The sequence below is a fragment of the Echiichthys vipera genome, assembly GCF_963691815.1.
Source record: "Echiichthys vipera genome assembly, chromosome: 2".
NCBI classification, from domain to species: Eukaryota; Metazoa; Chordata; class Actinopteri; order Perciformes; family Trachinidae; genus Echiichthys; species Echiichthys vipera.
In genome coordinates, this window is record NC_139827.1 from 1,326,350 (window position 1) to 1,347,588 (window position 21,239).

The window sequence follows — 21,239 nt, forward strand, 5'->3', positions numbered from 1 at the left end:
AGCTGAGCTGCAGTTCCTGCTCTGAGCCACTGGAGGACGCTGTCACACTGAAAACACACACTTTATCTCTGTCCTGCTGATTCATCCAAACAAAGTTATTACTGCTTTTCTGTGAACTGCACCTGGTGACACATGCAGAGATTGTTGTGAAACATTATTATGGTTATGCATCTATTTCAGTCATTTTGCATCTTTTTGTGCTGGTTTTGCATCTTTTTTTAGTCATTTTGCATCTTTTTGTGGTGGTTGCCACGGTAAACCGTATCATCGGAGCTCCACCGATGATGTCTTTTGCACGTTGAGGGTCGTTTCATGTTCAGCGCTCTGTGAACCGTGACTGTCCTCAGCTAACGTCACGGTGACCCGGCCTGTAGTCGTCCACATAGTGCTCTGGACTCACCTGTGATCTTATAAACCTGTAAATGTGAATGATTCTGTGCTGAAGCTCCTCTTCTCTTCTTCTCTTCTTCTCCTCGTTGTCTCAGGTCAACGACCGGAGAGTGTCCAGACTTCACGGGCTGCTGCAGAACCAGGACGGACAGCTGCGTCTCAAACCGGTACGTCCTCCCCCTGAAGGTTAACAGCATCCGCTCACTGTCGTCTTTTTCAGAGCTGCCGTCTGTGACTTGTTCTATGGTTAAACGTCATTATTTAAAGTCCCGCAGACTCATTTCAAGTCTGTTTGAATAATATTTTGTAGTAAATGTTTAACATGGTTTTTCCCCACATAGAAAAGTACAAAAACAAACTTGGAGAAGGGGATGGAAGCACAGCGACTGTTTCTCCCTCGTTGAGATTTTCTGCGTTGTGACGCGGAGCTAACGTTAACAGACATCTGCTCCTTCAGGAGAGGAACATGAAAACACTGGACTCCTCGGGCCCCTCCCACCTCCAGGTGCTTTCCATTACAAAAAAAAGGAAAAACTTTAGGTCTGTTAGTGACCAATCGTAGCAATATCCATATCCACAGAGAAGACACACGGCGGGCCTGCATGGATGTTTTACTGAACAGGTCTACAGGACACAGACTTAGGTCGCACTCCCACTGTCCCACCGTGCCCCGTGCTTTAGGGTCCTTGTCCCCCCCTCCAGGCCCGTTTGTACTCACACTACCTGGGCCTCGGAGAATGCTTCTTGCTGCCTATACGTCATCACGCCGTAACACGTCACACGCATGACCACAGGAAATGACCTCAGAGCCGCCGTAGGCCTCGTGCTCGTACACGTGCGCACGCTCGTGCTCGTACACGTGCAAACGTGCTTTACTAAAGCCCACCTCTCCCAAACGGGCCGTGGACGGCAAGCGTGCCGCTCCTAGACGTGGTACGGTTGCACTCACACTGGTCAAAGGAACCAGACTTTGGCCGTGACACGTGCTGGGGCACAGGACGGAGGCACAGTTGGAGTGCGCCCTTAGGGGCCTATAACGTCAGGGGCCCTGACTCATAAAATGTTACGGAAAAAAGACCACAAGGAGACGATAAATGATGACAGGGTCACGTAAAATGACTAAAAATAGATGCAAAACCAACACAAAAAGATGCAAAATGGCTAAAAATAGATGCAAAACCACCACAAAAAGATGTAAAATGACTAAAAATAGATGCAAAACCAGCACAAAAAGATGCAAAATGACTAAAAATAGATGCAAAACCAGCACAAAATGATGCAAAACAACTAAACAGGTGTCTTGTTCCTGTGTGGACGGACTGGGGGGGGATCTCACATGTTTGTGCCCCGGGGCCCGTTCACTCACCGTCCATGATGGGGTCTAATGTCTGCTGACAGGTCTCTGTTTATTTTCTGTAATCAAAGCAACAAAAGCTGCGATCTTTATTCGTCCTGAGGGAGAATGAAGTCAGACGGCGTCTACGACATAAATCACACGGACGTCATTTGTTTTTATTGAGCTGCAGGGACGTTAATGCATCAACACGACAAATAATTAACACTCCGCATTCGCCACACTGCATCCATCCTTTATGTGGGACGTGGAAGAGAAAGAAACCACAACTGATGTTGTTCGGAGAGCGCCCCGAGGCCCCGCGGTCCCACGGCACCGGGGCCACATCACCGCTTCAATCTTCGTCATAAACGCAGAGGAAATCCGAATGCTGTCTGGGTTTTGTTTCCCATGCGGTCTGCAGGGCCCTGAGCGTGAAGGAGGGATGTTACAGGTGAAGAATCAGGTCGCTGTGACCCGTAACACAATGTTATGTATACTGTAAGACTTTTTTATATTCTATAGTCGGCAATTAGCTCCACGCTTAGTTACGCTTTTAAAACAGGAAGGAACCAAAAACATGAGGTAGGGAATTTAACTCTCTGCTGATGTGGGACAGTTACAGTTTTTTACGTTATCCTGCCGACAAAACATCAAGAAAGGAAATATTCTTCCACCTCTTTTCCTTCATAAATAAGAAAAATATAACTTAGATAAATATAACTGTACATCCTCCACCGAACTAAGGCTTCATTCAAACCAGATATCAACAGAATAAAACTCAACAGAGCGTCTTGGCTAGTCGTTCTTTTCTGACCCATCGAGGCGGCGATGGACCAGCAACTCCTGTGTTCTGTGAGACTGTTTTATAAATGGAGTCTGGTGGCTTTGAAGAGAGCAGAGATAACAGCTTCAGGGCCGTCTGACAGCAAAGTAGAGCTGCAGAAACTTTCAAAATAAAGCGTAAACGTACAGCATACATGGATTAAACTGGGGCCGTGCAGACGACATATACTGTAGGTCAGGTGGGCCAAATCCGGCCCGCGGTGTGATTATATTTGGCCCTAAGATCATATCCTGGTTCTGTGAGAGCTGGCCCGTGAGTATAAATCACATCCACGTCTACTTTTCTGTTCACACACATGAGCATCCATGCTACCAGTCTCTGCAGAGACACTGAATCCACCCCTCCCCAAAAACGCCCCAAAGAAAGATGGAGGACAGGAGCTTTCAGCAGATGATCTGTGTGTGAAGGTAAAGAGCTGTTTGCCTCGTCTTCAGATCCTCAAACATTTATCGGCCTCTTGTTGTTTGGCTCTTTTAGACGCACTTGAACCCGTGCTTTGTGCGGTCGTCCCTGACCGACGACCCTCGACCTCTGCAGAGAAACTCCTGGCACCCTCTCCGTCACGGAGACTTGTTCTCTCTGCTGCCGGGCCAGTTCATCTACAGGGTGGTGTCCGTGGGCGGAGAGGACCGCACTCCCAGGTACTCAGAACGTCAACACCGTGTGTGGAGATCAAGGGATGAATCTCATTCTCCCCGGTTTCTTAATGTTTGATTAGATCACAGCGGAAGAGGCAGCTCTTCACAGCTTAATCAGAGTCTGATCTTTCATCTTTGCAGAGCAGATGTGGGGGCGGAGGTTTAAGTGTTATCTGTTGACTCAATTAGAAGCCGACATTAGGGAGATTCATGCAGTATGTGTGCTTCAGTGATGGTTTATCCATGAGTCAGCGTCTCCTCCACTGTCCTGATGCCAGCTCCCTGTTTGAAGTTTAGATCAAATGTTCAAGAAAAGGACCCTCAAGGAAAGCGTGACATGAAACTCCAGCTTGCTTTTCAACTTGTGCAAGAGTTGCATGATTTACAAATGGCAGCGTTGACAGTTTGTGTAGAGTTAAAGTGTAATTCCGGCTATTTTAATGGTCTTTTTTCAGCACTTACATTCATCAAATTACCGTATTTTCGCACTTAAAACCTTCAAATGTCTCAAAAGCCGACAGTGCTCCTTATAACCCGGTGCTCCTTATATATGGACCAATATTGAGCCACAACAGGTCTCCAACCACGGTGAGCAGCCGCCGACTCTATTTTCCCCCGTAGAAGAAGTAACGCGCGGTGCATGTTGAGATATACGACTGCGTGAAGCGTGCCGTTTCATTTCCATGTGTGTGTTTGTGTAAAGAGCCCAAAATGGCTCCTGTTAAGAGACACGCTTACGACGCAGAGTTTACACTCAAGGCCATTAGTCACGCAGGAGAACACGGGAATAGAGCAGCAGCCAGAGAGTTGAACATGAACCAATCAATGGTGCGGAAGTGGAGGAAGCAACAAGACGACCTGCGCCGAGTAAAGAAGACTGAACAGAGTTTAGAGGGAACAGAGCGAGACGGCTGCAGCTGGAGGACAAACTCCAACAGTGGGTTGTTGAACAGAGAGCAGCAAGTAGAAGAGTCCGTACGATCACTGTTCCACTGAAGGCAACAGCGCTAGCACGCCAACTTAGCATCAATGAGTTTAGAGGCGGTCCTTAACGTAACCCCAGCCTCGTCTGTAGCGTCTGTTCTATGCGCCTTATAATGTGGTGCTCCTTATAGTGCGGAGAATACGGTACAAATAAGCCATCGAGGCAGTTTGTTTTGTGTATAAACTATAACAGAGAACAGCCGGACGTGGCTAACAGTGGTTAGCTCGGGGCAGTACGGTGAAGGCATTCAAAGGTCTTTTTTAACCACTAATGTTGCTGAAAGTAACAGCAAACCTCTGCAGCAGCATGAGAAGAGTCCCTACAACCTTAATTTTCCAGGCTTAAAGTCATTTAAAACAAAAATGTCTTCCCTTAGAAAAAGTCAAGCGTTTGAAGAAGAAGAAGTTCCCGTTGCGCCCGAGCCAGAAGCACCTTCTCCTGTCGGACAGACTCAGCCTCATGAGGAGCCGACACCAGCAGCCCCGTCGGACGAGGAGGAAGTCGTCAACAAAAGCTTAAACAAGGTTAGTTTACCTCTGAATGAACATCTTCTTCAGTAGAGAAGCAGGAAGTGATGTGCCCTTCTTCTCTTTTGAGGAAGCTTGTCTAGACAAGACGTTTTGGTCATTTAGATATTTTTATAGCAGCATAGACCGCACTAGCATTGAACCATCGGCAAGGCCACACCCCTTTTTGGGGGATCGAAAACTAGATATGCATGGATCCGGTACCTGGATCGGATATCGGATTAAAGAGGCCGATCCGTTCATTACGATCATATCATACACAGCAATACAGTGACAACGACTCTTATGACTTTAAATCCTCCTGCCTCCCTGCAGTCACCGCTGTGGACACGTGTTGACGTTGAAAGGGTTTTGCTGTGGGCTCCGACAGGACTTCCTCAGAGAAGTTTCAGCTGCTTCACATTAAAAGCCTCCAACAGTTGAAACACAGGAGAGCTTTTATTGTGAAACTGCCAGAATGGACAGCACGTTGATTGGTGCTCAAGTCACTGCTTACTCAGTCTTGTGTTCAAACACTTGTTTATTTTACACTTTTTATTTAACATACACATATTTACAGATTGTGGTCTGGTGGTCAGCACTGTCGCCTCACAGCAAGTGGGTTCCTGGTTCGAATCCCGGCTGGGGCCCTTCTGTGTGGAGTTTGCATGTTGTCCCCGTGTCTGCGTGGGTTTTCTCCGGGTTCTCCGGTTTCCTCCCACAGTCCAAAGACGTGCAGGTGTTCGGTTCATTGATGACTCTAAATCACCCGTAGGTGTGAATGGTTGTCTGTCTCTGTTCGTCTCTATGTGTCCTGTGATAGACTGGCGTCCTGTCCAGGGTGGACCCCGCCTCACGCCCGATGTCAGCTGGGATCGGCTCCAGCTCTTTGATCATAAGACGTCTTATCAGTCTTCACAAAACACATAAAAATTGTTCAAATTGTTTTGGTCGATGACATGGAAAGATAACAAGTGTCAAATAATGGCGAGTCTGCACCGACGCCACCCTGGGATCATCATCCAGGAGACCCATGTGCTGGCAGGGCTCCCAGGATTCTAGGCCCTAGTTGCTCACTTCATCCACATCTTTGTATCTACACCACACATTTCGATAGGTAAGTCACGGAAAATACATTGATGCCAACATTGTGATAGTAAAGGGAAGTCAACTTAAAATGTGTGTTTTTGTATTTGCTGGAGTTTTGAGACTTGGAACCGCCTCCAGTCTGGCAGTGGTGTAAGAGTCTGAGATGTATTCAATGGTGCTGGAGCTGGAGATGAATTCAGTGGTGGTGGAGTCTGAGCTATCTTGAATGATGAGTAGAGATAACAGGGAGATGGAATCACCTGCTAGGCCTTGCTGCTGGTCGCACATCCTCTGGTGCCCACGGGTGAGCTGCAGGATCATCAGCCAGGAACCACCAATCACCAACGTTTAGCACCTTTAATCCTGGAACGTCTCCTGGTGGCGGAGCAGGGACAGGGACTTCTCCCTGCCACCCCCTGCAGCTAATAGGTGTTTCCCCCTTGCGGCTGTTGTTGGGTTAGTTGTTCGTTCCCCAACGCTTGTCCTTCCATAAGACCGGGAAGCGAATCTGCCTGTCGAGGTCGACTCTTATGTTCCACTCCTGGTTAGGGGTGAACGGCCCAGGAGTGTCTTTCGGCCTGGTGTCTTTTCTCTCCCCACCTTCTGTGACGAAGCCGATGAAGCTGTGGTTCTCTGCAGGTGGTGCCCCTCTGCTGCCCTGTCGACGGCCCTCCAACACCTCTGCTATCTTCCTCAGGACCTGGTCATGGCGCAACCTGTAGCGTCCCTGGGAGAGTGCAATCTTACAGCCTGACAGGATGTGCTGGAGGTTTGCATTAAGGGTGTTGCAGAGTGTTCAGCATTCCTCGTTCCCAAACCACTGGTGAAGGTTCCGACAGGGAAGCGTCTCATATGTTGCACGAATCAGGAAGCTGAGCCTTGCCTGCGGGATCTTCTGTCCAACAGATGTTTCGGTTGATGACTCCTTTCAGGTTGTCCAGCTTCCTTGTCGGCCCTGTGACACGGCCCTGATCTTATAGCGCTCTTTCTCCAACCTTGTCACCTCCGCCACCACCATCTCCTTCCTCTCTTTGCGGTTGGCCTTGGACCAGATCTGTGGTGCTTCTCCCCACCCTAGGCCTGCCCTTCCTGCCTGGACTCTGCCGACAATCTCTTGATGTTGCAGCCGACTGATGGCTCTGTCGACCGCAATTTAGGGATTCCACTTTCGGCCTGTCGGAATCTTCATGTTTGTATTCCTTACAGCCTGGTCGGTGGACTCTTTTCCTGCTTGTAGCCCAAACTGATGGATTGGAGTGGAAGTTGGGGGGGGGGGGGGGGGCTGGAGCTGGAGATTAATTAAATGGTGCAGGAGCTGGAGATGTATTCAGTGGTGCTGGAGTCTGAGCCGACTTGAATGGTGATTTATTCAGTGGTGCTGGAGCCTGAGAGGAATTCAGTGGCGCTGGAGATTAATTCAATGGTGCAGGAGCTGGAGATTTATTCAGTGGTGCTTGAGCCTGAGCTTCCTTGAATGGTGATATATATAGTGGTGCTTGAGCCTGAGCTTCCTTGAATGGTGATATATATAGTGGTGCTTGAGCCTGAGCTTCCTTGAATGGTGATATATTCAGTGGTGCTTGAGCCTGAGCTTCCTTGAATGGTGATGTATATAGTGGTGCTTGAGCCTGAGCTTCCTTGAATGGTGATGTATATAGTGGTGCTGGAGCCTGAGCTACCTTGAATGGTGATGTATATAGTGGTGCTGGAGCCTGAGCTTCCTTGAATGGTGATGTATATAGTGGTGCTGGAGCCTGAGCTTCCTTGAATGGTGATGTGAATAGTGGTGCTGGAGCCTGAGCTACCTTGAATGGTGATCTATTCAGTGGTGCTGGAGCCTGAGCTACCTTGAAAGGTGATCTATTCAGTGGTGCTGGAGCCTGAGCTACCTTGAATGGTGATCTATTCAGTGGTGCTGGAGCCTGAGCTACCTTGAATGGTGATCTATTCAGTGGTGCAGGAGCCTGAGCTACCTTGAATGGTGATCTATTCAGTGGTGCTGGAGCCTGAGCTGACTTGAATGGTGATATATTCAGTGGTGCAGGAGCCTGAGCTACCTTGAATGGGGATATATTCAGTGGTACTGGAGCCTCAGAAAACTTCTGTGGTACTGAAGCTGGAGACAAAGTCGGTGGTGAACTTGTAATGTGTAGGCCTAGTGGAGCACTGGCCTGTTCCAAGTGAGTTGCTGAGGCAGAAAGGGGAACAAACATTTGATCAATTAGTCTAACTGACTACATTGAAATGCATTTAAAAACACACAAAATTTCACATATTAGAGGCATTTGTAAAATACTTTAGTAGGATCCATTGTTCGTACTGTCTTTCTAATATAATAGATACATACATTTGGATAATGATTGGGTAACACCTTTAATACACACCAAATGAGAGAAAACTAGTCTGTTTGGACTGCTGTTGAACGTTGATGTGTGAACACAAACACAAGTGCAACAGTTGTACGATTAAACCCTGAATCGGAAAACAGCAAATAAGAGTTTCTCAGTAAAGGAGTAGATCAGAGCTGCAGCATCTACGTCATAAAAGCAGCCCAGAACCTCCTCCAGAACCCAAAATACAAACACAGAAAATCTGACTGCATTATTTGGGAGAACTTTGTTACTTTACCATGATTGGCTTGTTCCCCATCAGCAGGAAGGATCCCGGTCGATTCAGATTCAAGCAGCTTCTTCATCTGTTTACTGAGTGTCTCCTCCAGCTGAGACACAGCTCTCAACACAGCCCCCTGACATAATGATGGACAGACACTGACTCCTGTCCAGTCCTTGGTGGATGGTGGGTGATGGATGTTTAAGGACTGGAAACTTTGGAGAAGATGGAGGTGGTCTTCAGAGCGTGAGAGCTGCTCCACCTCAGTGCTTCTCTTCTTCAGCTCAGAGATTTCCTGTTCCAGCTCTTTGATGAAACCTTCAGCCTGTTCTTCTTTGGTTTTCTGCTTCTCTTTGATCGTGTCGATGAGCTCGTTCAGGCCTCTCTCAGCAGACTCCTTCAGAGAAGTGAAGACCTGAATACCTTCTGCTATCTCTCTGTCTGCATCTTTCTCACTGAGGTCGACTGACTGTTTGATCTCCTGAATCTTCAGCTGTCTCTTCTGGATCAACTGCTGAATATCAGCCTCTGTCTTCCCCAGCTCCACTTTCTTTCCTTCATATCCTTCTTTCAGAGGAACAACATTGTGCATCTTGTGGTCTAAAACAGTGCAGAGCATGCAGACACATGTCTGGTCGGTCTTACAGAACAGCTCCAGAGGTTTATCGTGCTTCGTACACATCCTGCCTTCCAGGTTCTCCACAGGTTCGATCAGCTGATGTCTTTTCAGGCCTGGTGTTGTCAAATGAGGTTCCAGGTGAGTCTCACAGTAGGACACCAGACACACCAGGCAGGACTTCAGGGCCTTAAGTTTGGTTCCAGTGCAGACGTCACAGAAAACTTCTCCTGGTTTGGACCCTTGTTGCTCAGAGCTGCTGCTGCTGCTGCTGCTGCTGCTGCTGGCGTTCTGTTGAGCTGACTGTCTGAACTGAGCAACCATCTCAGAGATGAAGGTGTTGACCCTCAAAACAGGTCTTGCTGTAAAAGCTTCTTTACACATCGGACACCTGTACTGGTCATTCGTATCCCAGTATTTTATGATGCAGTATTTGCAGAAGTTGTGTCCACATGGTACAGTGACAGGATCAGTGAACACATCCAGGCAGATGCAGCACAGAAACTGATCTTCACATGGCAGATAGTTTGCAGAAGCCATATCTACAAAGGTAGTGTGAAAGAAAAGAAAACGTTTGTTCAGTTACATCATTTTATGCAGTTCCTGTTCAGAACAGGCAGATTGCTTAGCTCCTGGTATTGCATTGCGCTCCTTTGGGTCCTCAGCAACACACACGTGCCAAATGTGAAATCGATTGGATGAACGCTTCTTGAGATATGTGAAGGACAGCCAAACATACACAGACAGAGATTAGTTATAGTTAAATAATGTTGCTACAGCACCAACTATTGGCAAAATGGCACCAAATGTGCCATGTCCATGCAGACATCATATCTACACACGTCCACCAAATGTGGTGTCAATAGCTCAAAGCGTTGAGGCTCGTTTAAAGATGGACCGTTTGACAGCTCCCCAAAGTAAAGCCAAAACATCTGTGCCGCCCCCTGGTGGCAGGCTGCAGTATAGGTCATAAGTCCCGCCCCCTCCATGTTAGTGGATGGGACATGGGCCAAACTAATAAGTTTATATCACACTGATGTTTTTGTTTTTCTGATAAGTTCGTTTTTAATTGTTTATTCCATGCTTTAAAAACATGGTGGAATGTAGTGATTGACAGCTGTGATTGACTCGTGATTGGTTGGGCAGGTGAATGGACCTCACTTTGATGTCGTGATGATTCCTAACTTTATAGTTGGATAACATGATTTTAGGTAAAGTCATTGTCAATCATATATACTGTAATTTGATTTTCACTGAGCTGTGAGCAACCCCTGGGCGCCTCCCTAGGGAGGTGCTCCAGGCACGTCCAGCTGGGAGGAGGCCTCGGGGAAGACCCAGGACCAGGTGGAGAGATTAGATCTCCACACTGGCCTGGGAACGCCTCAGGATCCCCCAGTTAGAGCTGGTTAATGTGGCCCGGGAAAGGGAAGTTTGGGGTCCCCTGCTAAAGCTGCTGCCCCCGAGACCCGACCCCGGATAAGAGGCTGAAGATGATATAAGATGAGATGTGAGCATCCAAGATCGTTTCAATTGCGCTGATGAGTTAATTCGGTCCACTTCCTGTTGTGTGGAGCAGTGTTGTGTAATAGCAGTGCTAATAAACCTCTGCGTAATGATGAACACATTGCATTTCCTCTTTCTCCTTCACATTAAAAGCCTCCCACTGGTTCTCTGGTGGAAAGCTTTTAATGTGAAACATCCAGGATGCATGAAGTGATCGGAAAATATAATATCAGCAAATTAAATTAAACTACAAACCACAGAGACTCAGTTAGACGTTACTAAAGTCCAGAGAAGTGACACAGAGAGAGTTTAAGCTTCTGCTGAGTCGTGTTATTAGTAGTTATGTTGTAAACAAGTTCACATAAAGCGTAGAGCTGGAGTTTGGTGTTAATCCTGGTTGTTTAAAGTGTAAACATGATCAGCTGTACTCACCGGGGTTTGACAGAGACTCTGCTGTGTTGTTGACAAAGACCTGATGAAGTCACTTTAGACGGAAACAGATTTGTCCCGACAGTCTAAGCTCTGCTGCGACACTGACAAACCTTGAGTTTCGTTTCTGGAGTGTGACGTTGAAGCTCTGCTCTCCCCAGTGTTGCTCCTCCTCCTCCTCCTCCTCCTCCTCCTCCTCCTCCTCCTCCTCCTCCTCCTCTGCAGCTCTGTTGTTGTCTTTGGTTCCCTCCCTCTGATTCACACAATTGTTGTGAAATACCAGGTTTACTCTGGTTCATGTGGAGCAAAGGTGGAGCTGTACCCAACAGGTCATCATGCGTGTTCAAACTTTAACATGCACAGCCAGTGTTGGACATGTTACAGTTATAAGTTACTTCTCCCAAAAAGTGACTGAATTAGTGACTGAAATTATAAAAGGAACTAGTAACTATGGGAAGGAACTGTTGCGTTACTTTAAAGTATATTTTTAATGCTCAAATGTGTCACAAAGTTTGAATTGAAACCTACAAAAACGCTGTAGTACACATGCTGGGCCTGTATGTGGCGCCAATACACCAACAACAGAGAAGAGACACGTTCTTCATTGTGTGCAACCAAGCATGCTTTCCATTTTGTAAACGTTAAACGGACTTACTTACTTATTCAGCGCCTTTCTAGTCTTCTGACGACTCACGGTGCTTTCACAGTGTTTGTCACATTCACACTGATGAACATCTACAGACCATCTAATCCGTGGGTGTTAAACTGATCCAGTAAAGAGTCGCTGTGGCTGCAGGTTTTCATTCCAACCAATCAAAAACACACCTGGTCCAACAAATCAACTGTGTGAAGACAGTTCAGGTGGTTGAGTACGTCCAGTTAGGTGTGTTCTTGCTTGGTTGGAATGAAAACCTGCAGCCACACGGCCCTTTACTGGATCAGTGTGACACCATGATCTAATCTAACCATTCACACCTCATTCACACACCCATGAGCAACACGGGGAGCAATTCAGGGTTCAGTGTCTTGCCCAAGGACACTTCAACATTTGGACTGGGGGAGGTGGAGATCAAACCGCCAATCTCTCGAATGGAGGACGACCCACTCTTCTACTGAGCCACAGCTATTTTGTGTCAACAACACCCGCCCAACTCTACCTCTGATTGGCTTACCATGAAATTGACTCTACCTTAGCCTCATCATTGTTTATGCAGTTGTCTCGTCCCCGCTCGCCAAGGAAGAACAGCTTTTGCCGCTCGGCTCAGAGATGGTAAATGCACTTGTACTTATAAAGCGCCTTTCTAATCTTCTGACTACTCAAGGCGCTTTCACATTGTTTGTCACATTCACACTGATGCAGTGGACATCTACAGACCATCTAATCTAACCATTCACGCCACATTCACACCCCCATGCGCAGCACGGAGAGCAATTCGGGGTTTAGTGTCTTGCCCAAGGACACTTCGACATGTGGACCGGGGGAGGTGGGGATCGAACCGCCAATCTCTCGAGTGGAGGACGATCCACAGCCGCCCAGAGATAGAGTTGGTCTGATGAAAACAGCTTCAACGAGCTCAATATTATAGTAACAGGCCGCATTTTATGGCATTTACGGTAACGGCGTCATAACTATGGGAAGAGCAACCAATGAGATCACTCCGTTAGTAACGCTGTTATTGTTTAACGCTGTTATTGTTTAACGCCATCACTGGCCTCAGCTTCGCTTTAACCACAAGAGCTTTGCGTGTTATTGAAAACACAATAGAGACTTGTTTCAATTGTGTTCCTTGATTAAAGTAAATGTCCTTTATCCACGTCACCATATTCTTTCTAAAGCAAACAGAACATCTTCCTTTTGCACGTATTCATGGTTGGTGTAAACGGCTGTTAACTGTGTTTAAATGGAGTAATTCCCGCTCTGTACAGAGTCGTTTGCTGCCTTCACACACGTGAGGGACTGAGGGGAAAGCATGCAGCGTGTGATCCAGTGTGATTGTGTCTCACTGATATCAGCCTCTCTGTTGACTGTTCACTCTCCTGCAGCACGACTGGATTCAATCACTGCAGGAATCAAACATTTCCTCCTGACACTGTTACGTCCTGATCAACGTCGAGGGGGAGGACAGGGACGAACCCCATATCTCACTTTATTCACCCGGGGTGAAAGAGTCAAAGACCAAGAGATTACAAAAACATTAGGTGTTTAAGGGCGCCCTCCCACTGTGCCTCCGTCCCGTGCCCCGTGCTTTAGGGTCCTTGTCCCCCCCTCCAGGCCCGTTTGTACTCACACTACCTGGGCCTCGGAGAATGCTTCTTGCTGCCTATACGTCATCACGCCGTAACACGTCACACGCATTGATGACGTCATGGCGATGCGTGGCTTTGTTTCCAGATCTTTCCGTAGACCTCAGAGTTTTTGTGCGTCTTGTCGACTGTTTTTGAATCTTTTCATCGACCAAATCTGCAGTAAACACTCCACCTCCGCATCACACCAACGTGAACCTTTCACCGCCATTGTTTGAAATGTCCGCGCATGGTCCCTCCTTCTTTTTTCTACGTCCCAACAGGCGCACAGGAAATGACCTCAGAACCGCCGTAGGCCTCGTGCTCGTACACGTGCGCACGCTCGTGCTCGTACACGTGCAAATGTGCTTTACTTAAGCCCACCTCTCCCAAACGGGCCGTGGACGGCAAGCGTGCCGCTCCTAGACGTGGTACGGTTGCACTCACACTGGTCAAAGGAACCAGACTTTAGCCGGGAAACGTGCTGGGGCACGGTACGGAGGCACAGTGGGAGTGCGCCCTAATTAACCCTCAGCCGTTGCACAACTATCAAAACACAGCTTCAACAAAATAGCGCTGCTGCTCCCATCGCATTTACCAAAGTGATCAGCAATTAATCAAACTTACTTTCATACAAAATCTATTCTGCCACTGATCTGTCTCTATAACAGTGACACAGACTTTATTCTGTAGACGTTATAATTTCAAATCTTTTATTTGGATTGTTCAGACACATTTGTGCATCTTGATCACAAAGTTCACAATAGATCCTTATTTTAACAAAGGTACAAATGAACACATGTTGACGTTGAAAGGCTTCACATTAAAAGCCTCCAACAGTTGAAACACAGGAGGGCTTTTATTGTGAAACTGCCAGAATGGACGGCACGTTCATTGTTTGGTGTCAAGTCACAGTTACAGTTTTTATTTAACAATCAGATATTTACAGATTTATTTCACTGATAAGACGTCTAACCAGTTTTCACAAAACACATAAAAATTGGTCAAATTGTTTTGGTCGATGACATGGAAAAGAAAGCCAGCGTCGAATAATGTCACGGTCTGCACCGGCTCCACCCTGGGATCATCATCCAGGAGACCCAGGCACTTCCTTCTTCTTATTAACATCCACTATGGTTTAATATCTAAGAAAAGAAACACAATCATTTCAAATGCCTGAACTCATTGTTACACAGTTGTATCCTGTTGCGGGCATTTATCCAGCCACCTTTTTCCACATTTATACTTTCTTTAAAGGTTGAATAGGGATAATGAGCAGAACACCGCCATCTAGTGTTTTAAGATCATGCAACAAAAAATAATTCCAGCAGACGGGTTGCCAGGTTCGCTGCCGAGTGTTTTTGAAATGGATTTTTTCAGTAGAGATCGACAAACAGGATCAGCTTTTTCTCCTCGGTTTATTTTGACAAAGACAAAAACATGTCCACCCCTGCTTCCTCACAAAGCTCAGCGTTTAGCAGGAATGACCCCGAGCCCACTGGTGCTCAGCCTTTTAGAGGAGGAGACCCCCCATCCAGACAGACCAGGTCACAAGGTCACAGACAGGGGCACAAGGTCACAGAAAGGGTCACAAGGTCATAGACAGAACGAGCTAAGCCTTGGTTGGGTGACGTCTTCAGACCAAACAAACCCTGCCTCAGACATTACAACCCCTCTGACTCTCATCACAAGGTCTCTAACACAGGATCCACACAGGCCATGGTCTCTAACACAGGGTCCACACAGGCCAAGGTCTCTAACACAGGATCCACACAGGCCAAGGTCTCTAAAACAGGGTCCACACAGGCCAAGGTCTCTAACACAGGGTCCACACAGGCCAAGGTCTCTAAAACAGGATCCACACAGGCCAAGGTCTCTAACACAGGGTCCACACAGGCCAAGGTCTCTAAAACAGGATCCACACAGGCCAAGGTCTCTAAAACAGGGTCCACAAAGGCCAAGGTCTCTAAAACAGGGTCCACACAGGCCAAGGTCTCTAAAACAGGGTCCACACAGGCCAAGGTCTCTAACACAGGGTCCACACAGGCCAAGGTCTCTAACACAGGGTCCACAAAGGCCAAGGTCTCTAAAACAGGGTCCACACAGGCCAAGGTCTCTAACACAGGGTCCACAAAGGCCAAGGTCTCTAAAACAGGGTCCACACAGGCCAAGGTCTCTAACACAGGGTCCACACAGGCCAAGGTCTATAAAACAGGGTCCACACAGGCCAAGGTCTCTAACACAGGGTCCACACAGGCCAAGGTCTCTAAAACAGGGTCCACACAGGCCAAGGTCTCTAAAACAGGATCCACACAGGCCAAGGTCTCTAAAACAGGGTCCACAAAGGCCTAGGTCTCTAAAACAGGGTCCACACAGGCCAAGGTCTCTAAAACAGGGTCCACATAGGCCAAGGTCTCTAACACAGGGTCCACACAGGCCAAGGTCTCTAAAACAGGGTCCACAAAGGCCAAGGTCTCTAAAACAGGGTCCACACAGGCCAAGGTCTCTAACACAGGGTCCACAAAGGCCAAGGTCTCTAAAACAGGGCCCACACAGGCCAAGGTCTCTAAAACAGGGTCCACACAGGCCAAGGTCTCTAAAACAGGGTCCACACAGGCCAAGGTCTCTAAAACAGGGTCCACACAGGCCAAGGTCTCTAAAACAGGGTCCACAAAGGCCAAGGTCTCTAAAACAGGATCCACACAGGCCAAGGTCTCTAACACAGGGTCCACACAGGCCAAGGTCTCTAAAACAGGATCCACACAGGCCAAGGTCTCTAAAACAGGATCCACACAGGCCAAGGTCTCTAAAACAGGGTCCACACAGGCCAAGGTCTCTAAAACAGGGTCTACATAGGCCAAGGTCTCTAACACAGGGTCCAAACAGGCCGAGGTCTCTAACACAGGGTCCACACAGGCCAAGGTCTCTAAAACAGGGTCCACACAGGCCAAGGTCTCTAAAACAGGGTCCACACAGGCCAAGGTCTCTAAAACAGGGTCCACACAGGCCAAGGTCTCTAACACAGGGTCCACATAGGCAGCAGTGAATATTAGGACATTTGGATTGATTTGCTGTCATTTGTGGGTGCTTTTGTCCTCTTATCTGTCCTCCCCTCGTGACTGGGGCTTGGTGCGCAGCATAGGAGCTGCGACTCAGCAGTCCGTGAACCTGTTGCTCTCTCTATTAACATTAGCTGCTCAACAAGGTTTGGCTTAGAAAAAAATGCATGCAGATTAAACTTCACTTTGGTGTTCTGAGCAAAGGAGTCGCATTATAACTGAGCAGTCTGAACTGCCCCTTTTTGCTTACCGCTAAATTAGCATAATGGCTAGTGGACTTACTAGATTAGCCTAATGGCTAGTGGACTTACTGCTGCACTCTTCTCTCTTCTGAGAGTCTTTACAGATAAATGCAGTAAAGACTCTCACACTGAGCTGAGATGGAAACACTGTGCAGCTAAACGTTTTTTGGTCTAAATGAAGGCATTTTCTAAAGATTCTGTTATTCTACAGTTTTGAAAATTTAAAAAAATGATATCCCAATCTCAAAATTGAAACCAGAACACCTAGCCAACCAACAAATATATAAGTTGAATATTAGGGACCAGCCTTCGATGCTTAATTCATCCACATCTTTGCATCTACACCACATAGAAGGTCTGTCACAGAGGGATGTCAACTTAAAAATTACCTGACAGTGGTGCAGGAGCTGGAGGTGACTTCAGTGGTGCAGGAGCTGGAGGTGACTTCAGTGGTGCAGGAGCTGGAGGTGACTTCAGTGGTGCAGGAGCTGGAGGTGACTTCAGTGGTGCAGGAGCTGGAGGTGACTTCAGTGGTGCAGGAGCTGGAGATGAATTCAGTGGTGCAGGAGCTGGAGATGAATTCAGTGGTGCAGGAGCTGGAGGTGACTTCAGTGGTGCAGGAGCTGGAGGTGACTTCAGTGGTGCAGGAGCTGGAGGTGACTTCAATGGTGCAGGAGCTGGAGGTGACTTCAGTGGTGCAGGAGCTGGAGGTGACTTCAGTGGTGCAGGAGCTGGAGATGAATTCAGTGGTGCAGGAGCTGGAGATGAATTTAGTGGTGCAGGAGCTGGAGGTGACTTCAGTGGTGCAGGAGCTGGAGATGAATTCAGTGGTGCAGGAGCTGGAGGTGACTTCAGTGGTGCAGGAGCTGGAGGTGACTTCAATGGTGCAGGAGCTGGAGGTGACTTCAGTGGTGCAGGAGCTGGAGGTGACTTCAGTGGTGCAGGAGCTGGAGATGAATTCAGTGGTGCAGGAGCTGGAGATGAATTTAGTGGTGCAGGAGCTGGAGGTGACTTCAGTGGTGCAGGAGCTTTAGATGAATTCAGTGGTGCAGGAGCTGGAGGTGAATTCAGTGGTGCAGGAGCTGGAGATGAATTTAGTGGTGCAGGAGCTGGAGGTGACTTCAGTGGTGCAGGAGCTCGGGGTGCATTCAGTGATGATGGAGCTGAAGGTGAATTCAGTGGTGCAGTAGCTGGAGGTGAATTCAGTGGTGATGGAGGTGACTTCAGTGGTGCAGGAGCTGGAGATGAATTCAGTGGTGCAGGAGCTGGAGATGAATTCAGTGGTGCAGGAGCTTCAGGAGATTCAGATTCAAGCAGCTTCTTCATCTCCTCACTGAGTGTCTCCTCCAGCTGAGACACAGCTTTCACCACAGTCCCCTGATATGAAGATGGAGGGACTCTGACATCTGTCCAGTCCTTGGTGGGTGGAACAGCTTTCAGGGACTGGACACTCTGGAGAAGATGGAGGTGGTCTTCAGAGCGTGAGAGCTGCTCCACCTCAGTGCTTCTCTTCTTCAGCTCAGAGATCTCCTGTTCCAGCTCTTTGATGAAGCCTTCAGCCTGTTCTTCTTTGGTTTTCTGCTTCTCTTTGATCGTGTCGATGAGCTCGTTCAGGCCTCTCTCAACAGACTCCTTCAGAGAAGTGAAGACCTGAACACCTTCTGCTATCTCTCTGTCTGCATCTTTCAGACTGAGGTCGATTGACTGTTTGAACTCCTGAATCTTCTGTTGTCTCTTCTGGATCAACTGCTGAATTTCAGCCTCTGTCTTCCCCAGCTCCACCTTCTTTCCTTCATATTCTTCTTTCAGAGGAACAACATTGTGCATCTTGTGGTCTAAAACAGTGCAGATCATGCAGACACATGTCTGGTCGGTCTTACAGAACAGCTCCAGAGGTTTATCGTGCTTCGTACACATCCTGTCTTCCAGGTTCTCCACAGGTTCGATCAACTGATGTCGTTTCAGGCCTGAAACTGTCAGATGAAGCTCCAGGTGAGTCTCACAGTAGGAGACCAGACACACCAGGCAGGACTTCAGGGCCTTCAGTTTGGTTCCAGTGCAGACGTCACAGGGAACATCTCCTGGTTTGGACACTTGTTGCTCTGAGCTGCTGCTGCTGCTGGCGTTCTCTTGAGGTGACTGTCTGAACTGAGCAACCATCTCAGAGATGAAAGTGTTGACGTGCAGCTCAGGTCTTGTGTTGAAAACCTCTTTACACATCGGACACAGGTACTGGTCATTAGTATCCCAGTGTTCAGTGATGCAGTTCTTGCAGAAGTTGTGTCCACATGGTACAGTGACAGGATCAGTGAACACATCCAGGCAGATGGAGCACAGAAACTGATCTTCAGGTGGCTGATAGTTTGCAGAAGCCATATCTACACACAAGTTGTGAAAGAAAAGGAAATCATTTAATTCAATAATATAGTTTTAGGTTTGAAACTTAACTCTTAACAAGAGAGCTTTACATAGGAAGTCAACAAGCAAAGTCAAAGGATTACTAAAGCAGGTGTGGAAGAAGTTCAGAGAAGTCATGGAGAAGGAACTTCGGGCGGCACCTCAGGAGGGGGAAACGGGGAACCATCCAAGCTGTTTACAGTAAGGACGGGACGCTTGTGACCTCAGCTGATGAGGTAATCTAGAGTTGGAGGGAGCACTTGAGGAACTCCTTAATCTGACTACCACACCCTCTTTTGTAGAGGGGGAGCTGGAGGCTGATGGGGATCGTCATTAATATCCCTGGCAGAAGTCACTGAGGTAGTCAAACAACTCCACAGAGGCAAAGCCCCAGGGGTTGATGAGATTCGTCCTGAAATTCTGAAAGCTTTGGGTTGGGAGGGGCTGTCTTGGTTGACACGTCTCTCCAACATTGCGTGGAAGTCTGGGACAGTGCCAAAGGAGTAGCAGACCGGGGTGGTGGTTCCCTTGTTCAAAAAGGGGGACCAGAGAGTTTGTGCCAATTACAGGGGTATCCAACTATTCAGCCTCGCCGGTAAAGTCGACTCCAAGGTGCTGGAAAAGAGGGTTTTCGTCCTGGAGAACCTCAGATTGAAGAGGAACAATGCGGATTCCCTCCTGGACCTGGAACAACGGACCAGCTCTTCACTCTCGTAAGGATCCTGAAGGGGGCCTGGGAGTATGCCCATCCGGTCTACATGGGCTTTGTGGATCTGGGGAAGGCATATGACCCAGTCCCCTGAGAGATATTGTGGGAGGTGCTGCGGAAGTATGGGGTGAGGGGGTCACTTCTGAGGGCCATCCAATCTCTGTACACCCAAAGCGAGAGCTGACGGCCGGGATGATGATCAGCACCTCTAAATCTGAGGCTATGGCTCTCAGCAGGAAACTGTTGGATTGCTAACTCCGGGTAGAGAATGAGTCTTTACCCTAAATGAAGGAGTCCAAGTACCTTGGGATCTTGTTCACGATTGAGGGGACGATGGAGAGTAAGTTTGGCTGGAGAATCGGAGCAGCGGGGGTGGTATTGCAGTCTCTTTACCGCACCTTTGTGCGATAAAGAGACCTAAGGAGAGACCTAAGAAAAGAGAGCATAGGAAGGCAAAGCTCTCGATCTACAGCTCAATCTTGGTAACTACCCTCACCTGTGGTCATGAAAGCTGGGTCATGACCGAAAGAACGAGGTCGCGGGTACAAGTGGCCTAAATGTGTTTTCTCAGGAGGGGGGCTGGAGTCTCCCTTAGAGAGAGGGGGAGAAGTTCAGCATCTGTGAGGAACTCGGAGTAGAGCCGCTGCTCCTTTGCGTTGAAAGGAGCCAGTTGAGGTGGTTCAGGATCATCTGGTCTGGATGAACCCTGGGCGCCTCCCTAGGGAGGTGTTCCAGGCACGTCCAGCTGGGAGGAGGCCTCGGGGAAGACCCAGGACCAGGTGGAGAGATTAGATCTCCACACTGGCCTGGGAACGCCTCAGGATCCCCCAGTTAGAGCTGGTTAATGTGGCCCGGGAAAGGGAAGTTTGGGGTCCCCTGTTGGAGCTGCTGCCCCTGCAACCCGATCCTGGATAAGCAGGTGAAGATGAGTGATCGTTTTTAATATGAACTGCAGATTTTCTGTCCAGCGGAGTATCTTTACATTGCTAAGGTGAATTATTCCTCTCCGCTCTTTCAAACAGCAGCCAATCTACTTTATTTCAGGTTTAAAGTCCACTTGCTTTCATGGTGACTCATTAAGAATCACCCTTGTGGTTTTATTGCATCCAGCATAATAAAGATAAGTTTGACGGAACTTGTTTTGAACTATAATAAAGTTTGCTCTACAGTCTGATCCATTTGGGTGTTTCAGTAACAGAACAGGACCGAGTCTGGTGTCCTAGGATTTGGGTCAACCTGTGAAGACCTCTGCTCCAAACCACAGAGACTCAGTTAGACGTTACTAAAGTCCAGAGAAGTGACACAGAGAGACTGTTTAAAGCTGCTGCTGTATCGTGTTATTAGTTCAGTTATGTTGAGTAGAGCTGGAGTTTGATGTTAATCCTGGTTGTTCAAAGTGTAAACATGATCAGCTGTACTCACCGGTGTTTGACAGAGTCTCTGCTGTGTTCTTCAGAAAGACCTGATGAAGTCACTTTAGACAGACACAGATTTGTCCCGACAGTCTAAACTCGACTGTGACGCTGACTGACCTTAGGTTTCATTTCTGGAGTGTGAGGGGAAGGTGTTGCTCCTCCTCCTCCTCCTCCTCTGCAGCTCTGTT

The 21,239-nt window shown here is 48.0% G+C and overlaps 2 protein-coding genes across 2 annotated transcripts in view; one reads left to right on the forward strand and one right to left on the reverse strand.

Moving 5' to 3' along the window:
* Window positions 1-21,239, forward strand: part of aplf (aprataxin and PNKP like factor) — a 33,780-nt gene that overhangs the window by 1,841 nt on the left and 10,700 nt on the right. Inside the window, exons 3-5 of the mRNA XM_083936238.1 lie at window positions 486-557; window positions 3,048-3,211; window positions 4,570-4,717. Of these exons, the coding sequence (XP_083792364.1) occupies window positions 486-557; window positions 3,048-3,211; window positions 4,570-4,717 (384 nt within the window). The remainder of the gene's footprint in view (window positions 1-485; window positions 558-3,047; window positions 3,212-4,569; window positions 4,718-21,239) is intronic.
* Window positions 6,246-18,909, reverse strand: LOC310963174 (E3 ubiquitin-protein ligase TRIM47-like; the record flags this gene model as incomplete). Its single annotated transcript, XM_083935858.1, has 4 exons — window positions 17,845-18,909; window positions 8,386-8,507; window positions 6,792-6,927; window positions 6,246-6,551 (listed from the first exon to the last, which is right to left on the reverse strand). The coding sequence occupies exons 1-4, from the start codon at window positions 18,904-18,906 to the stop codon at window positions 6,246-6,248; spliced, it is 1,626 nt and encodes a 541-aa protein (XP_083791984.1). The 5' UTR covers window positions 18,907-18,909.